This window comes from Etheostoma cragini, chromosome 12 (assembly GCF_013103735.1).
Source record: "Etheostoma cragini isolate CJK2018 chromosome 12, CSU_Ecrag_1.0, whole genome shotgun sequence".
NCBI classification, from domain to species: Eukaryota; Metazoa; Chordata; class Actinopteri; order Perciformes; family Percidae; genus Etheostoma; species Etheostoma cragini.
The window spans coordinates 25,898,674-25,916,772 of NC_048418.1; the positions used below are offsets into that span (position 1 = coordinate 25,898,674).

General features: G+C 40.6%; 1 protein-coding gene across 1 annotated transcript in view; it reads right to left on the reverse strand.

Moving 5' to 3' along the window:
- Nucleotides 1-18,099, reverse strand: part of LOC117954173 (receptor-type tyrosine-protein phosphatase N2-like) — a 186,361-nt gene that overhangs the window by 35,108 nt on the left and 133,154 nt on the right. Inside the window, exons 13-14 of the mRNA XM_034887740.1 lie at nucleotides 17,016-17,228; nucleotides 8,236-8,433 (exon numbers count right to left, since the gene is read on the reverse strand). Coding sequence (XP_034743631.1) covers nucleotides 8,236-8,433; nucleotides 17,016-17,228 — 411 coding nt within the window. The remainder of the gene's footprint in view (nucleotides 1-8,235; nucleotides 8,434-17,015; nucleotides 17,229-18,099) is intronic.

An 18,099-nucleotide genomic window follows, 5' to 3' on the forward strand; every position in this document is an offset into this window, starting at 1 on the left:
TTCAGTACTATGGGAGGGGCGAAAACCAGACTGGAAAGGTTCATACAGACAGTTAAGGGTAAGAAAAGCATGAAGTTGCATACACACTGCATAGACACACATTCACACACAATGTACACAGAAAAGGGCGCCTGTGCACAAAATCCACATTTACAGTGTCTGAACTTTAAATGTGGAACTGTTGTATTATTTGTGTGTATTTGAATGGGTGCTTGCTGTGTTTCTCTTTGGACATTTGCCACCTACACACACCTGCAAACATCCTGAATGTTGTAGATTGAAAGATGCATAGAAAAACTCACAGTCCTACAGAAGACACCCAGAGTGTCCTACATCAAATGCCCCCCACCACCCTCTACCCCCTACCCTGTCTCTCCCTCTCTAATGCCAGAGTAATAGGGTTTTGTGGATGTGTAAAAGGATTACTGCAATCCAATCAGGAGGTGCTGAGATCACCATGTGTCGACCAAACACCAATAATCCCCTTACTGTGGGTTGGGGGGGGGGGTTTTACAGCTGCCAAAGGTGCTCAATAAAAACCCCTTCACAATAAGACTTTGCTTGATCCTCCATTGTGGTTCTGACGCACCATCTCTGACCACCTGTAGGAAACAGCCGGGCCGCATGCGAGGTGATGTAATGCAGCGGCCATTATGGGGAAAGGGGAAGGGGAAGTGGGACCTGTACTTTAATTATATTAAATATATACCAACTTAACTCTTAATAATTATGTTCCAATAAAGTACCCAACAATTTACAGTTTGGTATTTAACAATGCTGCTTGCTTCTTAATGCATCAGTATTAATAATTCTGTAGTATGATGAAACAATGAATTTACTCTGAAAATGTAAGTATATGAATACAAAATGAATGAGGGTCTTGAACTTTAACTTCAGTAAAGGATCGGAATACGTCTTCCATCACGGAGGATATCACAGGAGCTCACAGGCGATATGGAAGGGTATACCTGTTTTTTTATAAAATAGCACCAAAAGAAATTTTGACGTTGACAAAGAGATCCGAAATGTATAATTCAGCCAAGAGTTTGAAATTATCTGTATTATAACTTTTTGTCTGTCCATGTTCTTCCATTTATTGTGAGACAGGAAAGAGATTTTCAAATTAAAATCCATGGTGTTTGGGTAAATTATTTTTTTATTGCCAAACCATTGAATTTGGATTTTAAGTCTCTGATATTTTAATGATATTTAATATATTAATATGTGATACATCTAAAGCCAAAACACCCTAAACGTATATAGCGTATCCTTAAGAATTCAATTCTTGTAACAACCAATTTGTGCTCTTTTTGTTTGATCTAAATATCACATCAGCACCACTTGTGTTTGCACTGCGTTCGTCTACATCCATGTTCCCCTCCCGGGACTGCTCCGGTGCCGCAGGAAAAGCAGCCGGATGCATGTCTTTTCACCGATTTCCATTTCCTTCCACTTTCTTTTTTGTTGATATTTTAAACTCTGGTGGATTTCTGAGGACTATGGTTACCTGGTCCTCAGGTCTCTGCAGGGTAAATCCAGACAGCTAGCTAGACTATCTGTCCAATCTGTGTTTTCTGTTGATTCTGTTGTGACTACTTTACAGTGGCACCGTCTGGCATTTAGCCCCTCCTAGGATGATTGTGATTGGTTGAAATAAATGCCAATAAACAAGAGCACGTGCTTCTCCCATCCAGGAATGCTGGGTGGGCTAGCCAGACCCCCCTCCGCTCTGCAGTGCGTGGATGGTCTGGCACTGCATTAATCCAGGCTATGGTCTTCCCATTTGTGAAGTTTACAACAAAAATGTCATCAATCATCATCAATCAGTCAATGTGCATCAATCCATCATGTCTTATCTTTACTCAGCAGCTGACCTCATCCGGATCCATGTGTCTAACTTCTCTGCCACTGAATGCTTCCTTCTCTTCAACTGACACATTAGACACATTTAACATCCATTTCCTGAAGAGCGTTTTCCCAACAGCCATTGCCCTGCAACCTATCAACTCTACAGATCACCTTTCCAGCGGGCTGCTGCTGAGCTACAAAAACCAGAACAGATTCCAAGCACAGCTAATCTCGATGGAGACTCTAGCTGCGGTATAATCTATAACACTTACTTGGCCAGCAAAAAAAGACAAGATAATGTGCTTTATATATAGAGTCGACTAATCCTCTTTAGACACACTCAGAGAGGATGTATGGGAGGGGGGTGCTCGGTCAGTAATACATTAACTTAGATAAGAAGGCAAAAGATGTTTCTCCTCATATTAAAATTAGTGGGTGGATGATGACATGGAATTTGCTTGGGTTTACGAGAGGCAATTCATTATTTGGGAGGATTGGTGGGAGAGGTGGGGCACTGCAGCTCATCAGCCTTCACGTTGGGCCTGCCTCTGACGTCTGCAAGTTTTATCAATCATCCAACAGTTACCTTGTTTGAGTGCGCGGTAGGGCGTTAGATTAAATCTTTGCATTTCCATGCCGGTGCTGTGCTCGTAATGCCATGTGATAGATTTGGTTCTGTGACAGCACTCGGAAAAGAAATCTCTCAAATGTGTCGACCGTGTCCCGACCTCGTGGCCACGAAACCATGAAGCTAAGTCTCTACCTGACATCATGACGTCAGTCTGAAACAGGGCTGGGCAATATGGGCCAAAAGTCATATCCCGATATATTTAGACTGAACATCAATATACAATACATTTCCCAATGTTTTTTTCCGTAAATTGAGAGTAATTTTCAGTCATAGCCAAATATGACATGTCACAGGTAGTTTTATTGAAACCGGCTATTTTAGTGAACAGTTGCCAAATCAAATGAGTAAATAATAAACAAGTTTCTTCACGGACACACGAAAGAAAAATAAGGAAACACTAAAATTTCTGAATGCTCCTTACAACACTGCTCTCACCAATAGCCATGTGTAGTCTGTTACCGGAGCACTGCCTCCTCAGCCACTCGCTGTTGCTCCTGTTGTCGGTTGTTATAGCAACCAGATGCTTTTCTGGGAGGTTCCAGCTTGCAATTGCGCCCTGCAGGGCCTCAGCTATATGCTCACCAGTGTGATCTTGGGGGAAATAACTTGTTTGGAGACACGCTGTTTTCCCCTCCCAGCCTTGAATGAAGTGAACTGTCACGCTCACGTCCTGCTCGACCACATAGCGCTCACTTCAGTCTACATTAATGGCTAAGTAGGAGCGACTGGGAAGCTCATATCTCAGGTTCAGAGTTTTTTTTTAATCCGACTTCTTCCAAAGTTTAAACTGGGACCATATCTTTAGCATTGTGATAGGACACAGTTTTAGTGATAGTACACCACTTGTGACTTTTCTTTTCAGAAGGCACACTGCGGGAAAATGAAGTTTGCAGTGAGCTTTGTTTTGGAGATGGAGCTTTTTTAGGTTGCCAATGCCTTGCTGCTGGATTGTGGTTTGTGCCACTGTTTAAGGTAGTGAAAAGATTTGTAGTACTTCCACCACATGTTTGTTGAAGAGTGGCTGAGTGTCTGTTACTGCCCCTCCCCCCTCTGTGCATGAAAGAGGCGGGGTGGGGGCGGGGGGAGCAGTGCTGAGAGCTCCGAGTCAGCAGCTTTCCCGGAGCAAGGATCACTGTGCAAAATTGAACTATATTATCATATGTGATATGGTCTAATTCCATATCACATTTAAAAATGTACTGATTTATCGCCCAGCCCTAGTCTGAAATGAGCTCACTTCTAACTGTAAATAGTTTTTTGTAAAACCGATAGCTAGAACTGCAAAAGACAAATATGATCAGTAATAAATAGGCATTGTTTGAAATCATCGAAAGACAAATGACACATAGGAAGAAAAGGAGATAGGAAGGAGAAAAAGTTAAGAAAATAGCAATAAAACAAGCACTCATGAAAGGGAACAATGTAAAGAAACATGAACTGAAAAAGAAAAAAAAAAGAAAAAATATGATTAGTAGAAAAAGTATTGGAAAAAATTATGCAATAAAGAAACAAACAGTGAAAGAGGGCAGAAAATGAATAACAGAAAACATGAAAGATGGAGGATGGATAACAGATGATAGTGGCGATAACATCTATAAAAACTTGAGGTCCAACTTTAGTTCTTTCCCTCTTTTAGCTTCAGCAGAGCGTTTACATGTCCTTCTGTCTGAAAAGACGTGGCCTTGTGAAAAGTTCCGAGCGCAGTGGACATCCGTACACTGTGGTCCAGTAATAAAACAAGGATGATCTTCCTCAGAAGCAGACCTTTCTGAGATACATGGTTTCCACATGACCATGGCATTAAGGGACTTTCCCTCTTCTGGCGAATGTTTCTATTGTGGGAGGACAAAGACAGCCTGGTCCATTCTGAGCTGCTGTTGGCTGTCCTGTAAGCGAGGAGCTGTCCAAGGTGCTGAAACACTTCCAGCTCAGTGTCTGCATCACTGCATCACGTTTCTCGTCCCCCTGCAGTTTCTGTTCCTTTACAGCACAATTACAGTTATTGCTACAATTGAAAAGGAAAGAATGGCAGCTTAAAACACATCTCCCTCACATTAACAACAAACCACATATCACTGTCTGTGTCCATGAGCATCCTCTGACTGATAAACTACTGTTTATATCCCTGGTGGAGTAAAAATATAAGGTAACTATCGCAGCAACTTCTCATTAGCACAGTGGGCACCCAATGTGCATGTGGACAGGTGTAAAACTGTAAAGATGGGTTGACTCAATTTATAATCCACATAGTTTTAAATGGAAAATGTAATCAGCTCCTTCCTCTCACTTGACTCTCTGCTGAATCATTGGATGTAGCAGGCAGTTTTTTCACATAATTCTGCAATAATTTGGCCATTTCATTTAACTACTGTTGGATGGGAATGTTCCTCTTGCTCATCGTGATCATTATTACTGTTATATCAAATACATTTTTTCCCCAAATCAGGCTCTAAGTCTCCTCCCTTGTCTTTCCCTCCCTCTCTTTTCATACATACTACATCTATTTATGACATCTCAATCTACATATTTAATGTAGATCTTTACACAACACTGATACTGGGTAAAGTACAGCACATCAGGTCTAGACATGGATTAGGTAGTGAGTGTGTGGCCTTAGTCCGTTTAGTTTTTTTAATTAAAGGGATATTTTAGAGATTTGAAACCAGCTCTGTGTCATCTTAGTGTGGGAAGTGTTCCGTCTGTGGCATGGCGCCAACATCCGCTGTATAATGCGACATGCAATGTTTTGCTTCATCTGATGGACAGTGTTAGTGTCCATTCGACAAACTGCCCACACTAAGATGACACAGAGCTGGATTTATATAAGCAAAATATCTCTTTAATGCTTAAATCTGAACAAATTCAGATTTTAAATATGACACCGAAATTGACTATGTTACAAAAATAACCTTTATGCTAAATCAATATTCTGTCACTATATTATTATCATCATCATGAAATTCCAATTTAAACATTGTTTAAACTTCATATACATTACGTTTGTACAGTCAAGAGCAGATACATTTACCCCAATTTGAGAAACACTAGTCAAGTGAAGAAAAGTAAGAGAGATGTAGGACATGAATATGAAATTGTTCTTGCATGAGGCACATTCTTTATGTTGAGTGAAAAATGTCTTTTAGAACTTTGAAGTTACTTTTGGGAGGATTTAAGTGGACTATCAGCATTGATATGCATCTCCATCACCTACACACAAAATCATATTAGTCATCACGGCCACATCGGATGCACTTGGTCTCTGGCATCCCTCGCAGCATTTCCATATTAGTCTCTACATTATAATACGTTGAGTGATCACTCAGACCAGATTGTGGCCCACACACCAAATGAATACTTAACAAAACAGGATTTCATTTCTCTTATCTGTCAAGTGATGCCGCCTTTGCGGAGGCTTCATCTGGCGAAGACAAAGCAAACGTACTTGAAGAGGTTCAGACCTCGCTGTCTCAAACGCATATCTATTTTCATCAACATGTGACCGCGGCACATCAGACACATGCATCACACCCTTCTGTGGGTGCGTTTGCCAAAGAAGTCCTTTAGCAGGAAAGTGCGTTCATGTTAAACAACACAGCCACTCTCTGCAGTGGCACATGGCTGCAAAGGGAGGCCTTTCTCCTGAACACAACTCTGGTGCAAATCCCAGTGGTAATTAGTGTCTTTGTGACTATTGAACACTTCAAAAAGCCCACTCGGTCACAGCTTGCCGGCAGCTTCATAATGCATGGAGGAGAGAGAGAGAGACAGAGAGAGAGAGACAGAGAGAGAGAGAGAGAGAGAGGGTGGGGTGGAGGGGGTGGTTGGGTTGGGATGAGGAGGTGGTGCTGTGGGTGGTGGGTGGTTGAAGTGAATAGCTATGTATTAAAATTATGAAGGCGCTTGACGAAATGCGACAAGGTTCAACAGAGATCTTCATCTCCAGGATTGATGAGGGTAAGAAGTAACAGAAACTGTGGGTGTAATGACATGCACAGAAACATAAAGACACAGGGAGAAGGGTGAGAGAGAGAGAGAGATGAGAGAAATGTGTGCATGTGCAACAACACTGTACTTCTACTGGCTTTGAAGGGACAAATGGATTTAGGGGTAAGAGATGTAGGTGATGGGAGGTTTTGGATGAAAGGGAAAATAAAAGAAAGGAGGAAGGACAGACAATCGACCACAAAGGTAAAAGAAAAATGACTGTAGGAACGTAAAGGCAAGCATAAAACAGTACGTACATGTTTTTCTCCTTGCAAAATGATCATGGGAACTTTAACAAAGCTCACTTTGAAATATCAGTTTTTAGAAAAACGTTTGTTAGTGAGGCATGAATTCAACCTCAGACTGAAATAATATAATCTAATTATTCAGTGTGACCTAAATTTCATGCAAATAAATAATGATTTCAGTTTGGAATTACGGGGTATTTTGTTTTGCTCTGACCATTTAGTAGAAAGTGATTTATCCGCTCCAATTTTAAATTAACAAAGAAGCTGTGATAATGGTTCCTGGGAGTGCTTCTCTTCATGTTTTTCACAATGTTAAAAGAAATATGTCGATTTAAGACATATGCTGGAAATCATTTTTTTGTCACACTTTTCATGTATATCGTATTGTTTCTGCCTCTAGCACACAACAAATGTAGGCCCATTGTGAATCCCGCCTAAACAGCTCTCTGGTTAGAACAGCATGTTTTCCAACAGGAGAAATGAGCCTCATAAGACAAATTTGCTTAAAACCGAGTTTGTTCTCTCAAACAAAGTAAAATCCTTCCTTCAAGATGAACTGATTCTCTGTATTCCATAAAGCCAGGCTCAGAATTCTAGTCAGCCCTTTATTTTTAAAGAACATTTTCACCTTTGGACAATGTTCAAAGGTGAAAATGTTTCTCCACCTATATTTTCTCCACAGTTGAGTGGGAAAGGGAGAAGAGATGCAGGAAATCATCACAGATCGGAGTTGAACCAAGGACCTCTGGGCCTGCTCTACCAGCTGAACCAGCCTGGCCGCACATAGCCAGCCCTTTTCAACAACTCTGGATGTTCACTATGGGAAGTGGTGGATCAGATTTACACATTAACAATATATTATTAATGTCCCACTGATTTAGTCAGGACATGAAATACATTTGAAACCATTAGTCATCCTGGGATTTCAACAGCCCTCAATCCACTAGGGGTGGGGGGCAAGAATCGAGCATAGTATCGTGATATTTTCCGTAGCAATACTTAATTGATACACAGACGTCAAGTATGGATCTTTTATGATATATGTGTTGGTTACTTTGTCCCATTTTGCAGCAATAAGATTGAAGTGATATGAACACACAGAGAAATGTTATTTTTTAGATAAAACAGATGTTGACTTACTTTCTTTTTGGGGACATCATTTGAAATTGGGGAAAATCAGAAGTTGGAAAAAAGTTTATAAATTGCAATATACATTGCAGAATATTGCAATGTTTAAAAACACAATCATATTGTATAGTGACATAAGTATCGTGATGATATCGAATCAGGAGGCGGCTGGTGATTCCCCCCCACATTCCACCCCCAGGTCTTTGAATGTATTGTTGACATTTATCAGTTAAAGGTTTTCTAATGTCACCAACACAACATCATGTAACGTCCTTGTCCATGAATGTCCTTGGTGATTTTGCATGGTCCTTTTCATTTCCTATTAGAACGATTGTGTACAGAAGTAGCACTGTTTGGTGTGCTAATTACATCAAAGTGACTGAACAGGATACTCACCAGTATCATGTGACCGGTGGAGATGTCCATGTTGGAGTGGGCGGGCTCTTCGCTCCAGGAGGAGATGCTGCTCCGCGCCGAGGGGCTGATGGCTTGACCGCCATCGCTGAACTGAGACGACACGCTGTTGATCCTGGAGGAGATGGGCTCCGGACGCTCAGCCGGAGGTTTGACCGTCATGCGCTGCCGACAGAGCTCCTAGAGGAAGGAAAGGAGGGAACAGATAAGTCCTGATTTGCAATTGGGAATTTGTAGAGTGGTAACATGGCATCTCTCAAGACATCTGGTAAATAACTTCATTAATATAACACAGAATCATCCCAGTAGACAGCGTTGCCTCGCTCTACGCTGCAACCTTCAAAGAGAATAAAATACTTATACTGGGCAGCATGCGTGCAGGCAAACAATGCACATACTGCAAGAAAAGAATTATTTCCAGAGTGAATGTCAGGCTCAGATGTGTTGTGACTGCCTCCGGTGGCTTGCTTAACTTTGATGAACAAAAGGTGAAAACCGCTTTTATGTGGAGAACTGATGTGTTGGATGCTTTACTCTGTATGTTGCTATGCAGCAAATCCCACCATTATGTGTTCACCTTTACTTTCTGACATCATCACTATATGTGTGTAACCCAAAAAAATTCTTCTATAATTAAAAGAAACAAAACTCATAATGGTGAATTTTGCAGGAGTGTTTCTCTAGGAAATGTTGTGGAGAGGCATGATGATCATGGTAAAAATGCTCTGTTAACCCTTGTGTTGTCTTCCCATCAAAATTGAAAAGCAACACTTTTGTAGAAGCTTTTTAATCAATGTTTTTAACTTTTTCTTACGTTTTTGTCCCATTTTTCAACACGTTTGGCACTTTTTTCCAATGTTAGTCATTTTTTTATGTTTTTAAAACTACGTAACACTAACTTATAGGAAATTATACTAAATGTTTGAGTTAGAAAAGCAGAAATTAGGAATTATTTAGACTATAAGAACAGGGATGAATGTTAAAGGATAATCACAGACTGGATAATGTCAACTTTTACTCTACTTTTAGACTCTTTTGAAACCACTTCAATTTTTTCAAATGTTATAAAATTTAATAAGACTACACAAAATTAATGAAAGTAGAGATTTGTACTTGGCAAAGAGCGTTGTGTGGAATCAATCATGTTATTTTGGGTAATTACAATTGGGCAGTTGAAAAGAACATTGATATAGGAAAATGGGTCAATTTGACCCGAGGACAACATGACGTTTTAAGACTTGTAGCTTTGTGTTCCTGTCTGTAAATCCCAAAACATTAAACCACAACAAAGCCACAATCCTAAGAGTAGCGGAGAAGCAAAAGTAGTTAAAGTCATGCAGAGTGGTTAAAAACATCTGGGCAGGAGTGGTGACACAAGGGGCTTAACCTCCAACAGCTGTAATACTGGCCAGCTTCCAAGATGTCAGTGCTAAACAGCATGCATGCTCAGCAAGCCTTTAGACCAGTATGTCAGTCAGCAGCTAACACAATGTCTGAGGAACTGCCATTTTCTGTCTGCTGGTTATGTGACCAGAGTGAAATGGTGACACCATGGCAACATTTTCCTCCACGCCTTCTCTACACATCGCCCAGCAGGAACGTCCATGAGCCGTAGTGAACGCCTGTACCACTTCATACAGGAGGCAAGACATTTCCAACAACAATGTTTTTTGGAAAAAATCTCTCATTCACCATGTTAGAGATGACTGCAAAGCCCAATGAGACTGGTACAACTTATCTGCAAAGTGATCCACAATTCATCCTGAATTGTGGACTGGATTTTCATTGGGATAATAAAGTATAATAAAGATAAGTTTAGTAAATAAATAAATAAGATAAGTAAATTACTGCACTACACTCTGTGTACACACTTTTGTTAGTACTCACACACACAGGCCTGAAATACACACACATGCTCAGGACCTATACATGCAGAGATGTCAGAGTGAGTGGGCTGCGAGCTGAACCAGCGCCCTGAGCGGTCGGGGGGGTACGGTGCCTTGCTCAAGGGCACCTGGCAGTGCCCAGGAGGTGAACTGGCATCTCTCCAGCCACCAATCCACGCTCCCAACTTTTTGGGTCCACACGGGGTTTGAACCAGTGACTCCCTATGGACTGAGCTACTGCCACCCCCAAAAGTTGAAAGTTAAAGTTAAAAGTTAAAAGCTAAAGTTGAAGTTGTAGTAATACTAGCCTCATTAACATAGTAAAGATCTGCTCTGAGATCACTGGGTTATTCGGGCTAAGCTCCCTCTGGAAGAAAGGTAGTCAAGAAAGCTAAGAGAATCATGGGTAATTATGGTCATATACTTAGTGCAATCAGGGTGGCGCTATCTTGCCGCCCAGATGTAAAACATACATTTTAATTCCTTTATTCCTTCTGCTGTTAGGCTCTATACTGCTGATGGCAGCAACCGCCAACATCCAGATCTTGTAATTATCGAGAAGCATAGTGCTTGGATTTATGTATTTAAAACATTACTAAGCTGGTTTATGGTGTGATATTAATTTTATTTAGCTACGTTCCAACAACCTGTGTGTGCTTTGCTGCTCTTCCCATTTGTTGACCTGCTGCTCCTGCAGTGATGGTTGATTGAATGATTGCGATGGTGTTTATTCGTGTCTGTTTTTTACTGTGACTGGTTGACTGCAAAATTGAATTGCCATTTAGGGATAATTAAAGTTGTTTGAATTGAATTAAAACTTTCACTGCCCAACTTATTCCATGTAATCCTAGATAAGCGTTAAATGTCATCTGTCACATGGTCTACAGGTGAGAAGATACATCAGCCTACAGCACTGACTGATCTCCGTGGTATCTGTGCTCCTAACGCCAGAGATGCTGGGGATCAGCTAACGGCCTATTTGATGGACGCTGGAGGTAATGTGAGCCGGCCTTCATTAGTTGCGATTTGATCTGACTGTTACTCTCGTAGGTCGGCGCTCTGACACTGATCCATGAGCTTGGAGACAGACTCATAAATGTGTGCAGATTATCAAAGTGCTTCAGTACGTGTTCTGCAGTTTTTAGAGATGTTTTAGTCCTTGTGTTTCCAAAATGTCATTGTTTTGATCAGCTTACAACAATAAATGAAAGAACAGAAAATTCTTTAACAACAGTTCTGATAATAATACTAATACTACTTCTAATTATTTTTAAAGACAAGTGGCAAACGTAAACTGGTTCCAGCTTCAACTTTTGGGATTTGGATTGCTTGTAATAAGCAATCTGAGGGAGTAAATGTACAGTTAATCAGCTAAATCATCAACATGTCAATCAAAACAACAAATAGTTGCAGCTCTATAGCAAAAGTCAGTCAAATAAACTTTGCATGACCTAAAAGACTTAAGAGGTATTTTGTTATCAAGTTGTACACTCATAAACTCACTGTGGCCCTCAGCTGCCTGGCTACTGCAGAGAAATAGTTGACAACTTTTCCAATATTTCATTTATTCAAAAGTCTGTATATTTTATGAATTGGTAGTTGAAGGCTAAATGGATTTATCAGATTGAATTGTGTTTCTATGGTTACAGATCTGCAGGGCTTGTAAATCATCTTATTTCATAAAAAAACAATTTTAATCAATATTCTGTTTCACATGATTGATTTTAATAGTTAATAGTTACATGCTTAATAACTCTATACATGTATAAGGAGTCTTCCCATCTGGACTTTAATTAACCCTGTTAATGTTTATCATCCCTAACTTAAAATACGCTGAGTGGTACATACTTTATGTACAATACAGTGTTTTAGGAAACAGTGTAAGCGGCAACTTACATTTACACTTTATATGTGCTTCAGTTTTTAGCATTTTTATCTAATGAAATAAATAAAAAAATGGTTTGGATTTTTTAGATGACAGCAGAACCTTTTGGGTTAAAGCTGCAATATCTGATATTTTGATCCATTGTTCATTTGCATTTGATGTTTTCATGCCAAAGCTTGTAATGTAAATTTATATCGTCAAATGTATTGTTGCAGGAGATACAGGAGCGTGCATGGCCCATTTTGAAAACTCCTAATGTTTGGTGTATTAAAGGTCATCCAGTAGTTCAGTCTCCTGCCAAACAACAGACATTGGATGCAACAAATGAGAAATTATCCTTTCCAGGAAAGCCCTATTAGATTATTATTTTGTCTTCTGGAATCATTTATCTGACATCTCATGAATGAAATGCTTTCTTTCCCTAAGACATTGGTGCATCCATTCTCACAACTGCAATAACTTTGACAATAAGTAAAGGAGGACAAATGTTCACCATGATGGATTACTAATCTCTAGAAAGCTTTAGGTGATTTCAAATTGATTTTAGTTTTTTTATGTTTAAATTGAAATAATGAAACCAAATATTTGTCTGGAGGGTAGACAATTAATCCTAAAATGTATAGCAGCATTTAAAATCCCTTGGCATAAATGATGTGATTTCTTTGAAACAATTGTAAGCAGGTGCCCCATCGCTATGCTCCAGACATGTCTCTAAATAACTTAAATGTAAAACTAAAATTAAGCTCTAGAATGAGGCCATGTCACTGCTAAATGATAAGACTGATTGTCAGTGATGTACAGAAAGTCTATAATGCTATGTATTCTATAGTTATGTGAAACATTTTGTTGTAGAAAATCTGCCAATACGATTTTTCTTCATGTCGTCAAGAATTAGTTGGTGGCTTGAAAAAGAACAAAGGCTCTAGCACAATGATTGGTCTTCAAGGCCACCGCAGCAGAAAGTACGAAATCAATGGAACGCTCTCCTTAAAAGCAACACAAAAACATGAACGGCTGCTGCTGTGAAGTTAGGACCTTTGGAAATGAGTTTGTGTTATCAGTATCAGTGATTTCCCAGTGCACGTGTTCCTCATCAACCCTCCCTGCATGAACAAAGGTTAAAAGAAAATACCCAACAACCCCCTCTCATGGGCATCATGCCAGGGAATCCACTCGGCGCCACATGACCATCTCGAATCATGCATCACCCCGGGGCGAAGGCGTGTGCCACCCACACCCTTTAGAGAGGCCTCCTAATGGGGACGAAGACTGGGTTTGGAGGTTGGGGTGTGTCAGAAGAGCCCATCGGGACCACAGGGGTGCCGCTGTTTACATGCCCCTCTGACCAAAACCAATGTAGGGCCCTTCATCCATGTGTGCTTGAACAAACAAACAAATTAAAGGGGGGAACATAACAATACGTTGGAGTCGAGGGAGGGCCGAGGACAGGGGACTGAAGGATTGAAGAAAAGATCCATTACTGAGACCAAAATGTCTGGACTGGAGCTGCTGAAAGGATTATAATAAATATCAGAATTCTGCTTCATACTATAAAGAATGTAAAACTTTAATAAGAGATAAAGTTATTTGCACCTAATATGGTTTTAATTTCAAGATGTGTAGTCACCAACAGATAGTAAGTATTTGACAAATTCAATTCAATTCAACTGTATTGTCGTTGACACAATGTGCAGGCAGATATGTAAAAACATGTAGGCAAAGTTTTTATAGCAGATTTAAAAACTCAAATAATTTCTACCATAAGCCTTGCCAAATGCAAATTTTTAATTAGGCTTAGCACGGACTCCAACTGCCAGACTAAGGACTACTACTTAGTTCGGTCTGTGCCAGTGCAGGTGAAAAGACCACCAGAAAGGCAAGTTGTCAAAGCTAAGGCCAATCAAATATAAAATCCTTCTTCTCACCTACAAAGCCCTCCACCACACCCTGAAACCTGCGGTCCTCAGACGCTGGGCTGTACTCCACTCCCCACACCAGACTCTGTACCTTCAGAGACCGACCTCTGGAACACCCTCCCTGTTACATGCGTCGGTGTACAAAGACAACCCGCAGACTGATTGACCTTTGCGTCTATGTTACATGGAAGCATCTTGGATAAATCACTGGCTGCACAGGAAAGCAGAACCTTAACAAATCCTATTGTTATTGCCATTAATCCTTTTACTAAACAATATGCGTTTAACACGAGAGATCAAATCAAAATGTTCCACTAAAATCAGTTCAGGAAAAGGACTTCAGATAATAATAGACAAGCAGTACAATATTGATTAATGTATGATCTGTAATGAATCAAAAAACACTATGTCCATCATATCAGGGGCAGACCACACTGACTGGAAACCATCTGATTTTTAATAAAAGGCTGTTATCAGAAAACTGTATTTGATTAGGAGAGAGAGAGGAAGACTGGAAATGAAAAACTGAATTGAAACAGAGAAATATGGTGGTAGGGCTCTTGTTTGCTTGTTTAGTCAAATCTGAGATGGAATGTGTTTTGCATGTATTATTTGACAGGGTAAAGATGATGTTATGAACAAATGCAAATATGTTGAGATATCTCCACTATTTATAAAGCATTTCTCATGTTTAAAGAAATAGCATGGTGCGGATGATGACATATTTAAGTTGGATAATATTGCTTGCAGATAATATCTCTTAATTTGTGGAATATCCATGCAAAAAGTTGAGTCCTGCTGCAATCAATAGCAATGATCTCACCCAGCTGGCGGAGAGTTTCTTCTACTTCGAGGAAAAAAGAAAGATTTTTAGGAGCAGATAAAAGTTTGAATCAGATGTAAAAAATTACTTGGAGGCGACGTTGTTGATCCCCATGTCGATGGCAGAGTAATCCAGGGACTAACTAATTGACTGACTGACAAGCATCATCCACCATCTCCCCGCCCAGCGCTCAGACACGGTGAACACACTCCTCTGTCGACGCCTGTCAATCAGTGTGTCCTCAGTGTTGGCCAATCCCATGTTGCAGTTTCACAGGGACCGTTTGAGTGACAAGGCGTAGGGCTGAAGGAGAGGGTTCAGAGGGAGCTAGAGGCACAGTGATGGGAACGGAAGACAGTGTGCACGTGTGTGTGTGTGTGTGTGTGTGTGTGTGTGTGTGTGAAGAAAGTTTGTGAAGTAAGGCCTCAAACAAACATGCCAAGGGCAAGAATCATTAACATGCAGTAGCTAGTGAATGTGTGCGTGCACATTTGTGTGTATGTGCATGTTTGTGTGTGTATGCCCGTGTGAGCGTGTGTGTGTGTGTGTGTTTGACAGCCAGTATGACGGAGCTGCAGTAGTAAGGCCGTCAGGCAGCCTGCCGCTTCCTGTCTGCTTTAATTGCATGTAACCCTAGAGACTGCACACACACACACACACACACACACACACAAACCCACACTGAATCCAGCCCAGGGAACCCCTCCACACTGCAGCGCTGACAAAGAGACGAGGCTTACACGGCTAAGATGGAAGCTGAACACTGAGGTCTTTCACTGAGGATGACAACAGCTCGCCGTCGAGACTCGATAAAGACGACGGAGGAAAGAGAATCAACGGGAAGAGCTTTGGGAGTCAGAGCAAAGCCAGGCTGAGTAAACCGCCAAAGAATGAGCAACATTGATGTTTTTGTTAGCTATTAATCAGATGAATAATGCGTAAACACAGTCTTACGTGTGAATTTTAATTAGCATTTTCCAATTAGAGCCTTAAAGCAGGAAGATAAGTTGCTCACACAGAGGAAAAGAAAAACATAAATATAACGATGGAGGAAGATGGATAGCTGAAATGTTAGCATGTCATTGAACGTCAGACTTTCAGAAACAGACTCCTCTTTTACTTGGTAGTTATATCCAATTAGGTAGGACAATTTTAAATATACCAAGGTTATGTTTCCATCTTCTTCTTCATTGGTAAACAATAGATCACCTAAAAAATTACCAAACATTTAGAATCTTTACAAGTCCTGTGTTAAGCAAACCTCTGATGCAGCGGCACAGTCTATATCAGGAGTTAAAAATCCTCGAAGGAGAGCATGAAATGTGAGCACTTAGGGGATGGGCTGGTCTCATTATAAAAATCAATGCTCACAGGACCATTCTCATTTAAAAACATGGTGGAAAAAGGTCAGGGAGAGAGACGGAAAAATCTCAATCTAATGATTTCCTCAAAAAAGCCACTTAATATTAGATTCTGTAAATTAAATTTCACACCCGGCTATTCCGGCCAAAGGATAATTACAGCAGGCAGGGGTGAGAATGGAAAGGACTTGAGGTGGAAAACCTGTTGGATTGGTGATATGACTTTGTGTGTCAAACAACACATTATAGCAGGTGTCTGAGTCCAGTAATAAATCACTACGCAGCATCAATCAAGCTATAACATGACAATGTCAAATAAAGAATCCCACGGCAACCCCACCCCCCAACCTGAAAGTCAAAGCTGTTAGCCACCAACACTAGAAATGCTACACTTGAGGTCAAATAAGTACTTTATCTAAAAGTATTACCTGGAAGGCACTCAGCATTTTCCATTTTACATATATTGTCAGGAAAAAAAATTATGTAGGATATAAATGGTAAAAATTAAAATTGGTAGGTTGTACTTGATTTGTATCCTTCATATTTCTATACCAGTGGTCTGAGGAGTTACTAAATGCTCAACTGGATGGACTAGCAGAAAAACCTATTTCTGCTATACCAAATTACATTTTGTTTAATTATTCATGCTTTCCTTCTATTTTAGCTTATTTCCCATTGGATTACGTGATACTTTTATCATAACTGAATTTTCAAAATAAATCAAGGAAACCTATCACACTTTGGTTGAATTTGTCACAAGAAGTAAACAAATGCAATATGACGGCAAAACAATCATTAATTCATTTGAAGAGAACTGTTCTACACCATCCCAATCCTCCATCTTATTACTCTTCTATTCACGTTGACAAATAGTGCAGTAGCACCTCCTACCTGATAGGTGCCAGTAGCCTCGCTGGCAGTATCTGTTCCCAGATTGGTGAGCTTCTGTTTCAGCTTGTGGTGGGAGCGGTGGCGGAGGCAGTAGACCACGGTGGAGGCCAGCAGTACGCCGACGATGCACAGGATAGACACAACTGTGAGGACCAGGAACTTGGTGGACTCCGCCTGGCTGTACTTGGTGGGGATCTGGTTGATCTGGCTTCCCTGTGCCACACAGAAGAAAAGATGACAAGGGCGTTTCTATTATTATTCATATCTGAGGCAAGTGGTCAACAGGTGGAGTGTGGGATTCCTCCACCATGCTAGAAACTGCAGGGGTTTAGAACTAACTACTAAAAGAATACACTCTTTCATTCCAGCCAAAAACTACAAATGTGTTTTTATTGATCAATCAGAAAAGAGGAATTAAATAGCTAAATCCTGTGGTGGAGTGTTCGATTGGACCAACCCTGCAGACTCTCAATGCTTCATGGCATCTGAATGAATGCATCCACCACATCAGTCCAAAACACAAGTCACTGAAATCCTTGATTTGACAGTTATCTATCTGAATCACGTCTTTGCTTCCAATGCCCCCCCACCCATCATCAGGAAATGAAAGTAGTTATTTTCTTTGTTGGAAAGACATAAATATGCACATCACTGTGCTCGATGAAAAGTACAATCACAAGCATTTGTTCCACCATCTGCGCACCGGAGTGGATAGAATGCATACACTATTAGGCAAAAAAAGCTGTTAAGCGAAGCATTCGAGTGAGCCTCGACAGTTCAACACACCGTTTGCTGTATTGGAGAAATTGTCTACCGTTGCGAACGGAGGTAACAGACATGCTGTCTTGAGCGAGTACCTTGCCAATTTCAATCTCGGTGGCACTTTAATCCAGCGCGTGAGAACCAGATCCTTTGGCAAACAACTGGAGATGAAAGTTTCCTTTCACCGGTCTGCTGCTTAAGATAACACAATGGACACAAACTGCATGGTGAAAGTCTCTTGAGACTGTAAAAACCACCACAGCAATAATTTGAGTGGGGGAAGTAATTCTTATTGTAGCGCAGCTACCAACTGCTGCTTGCC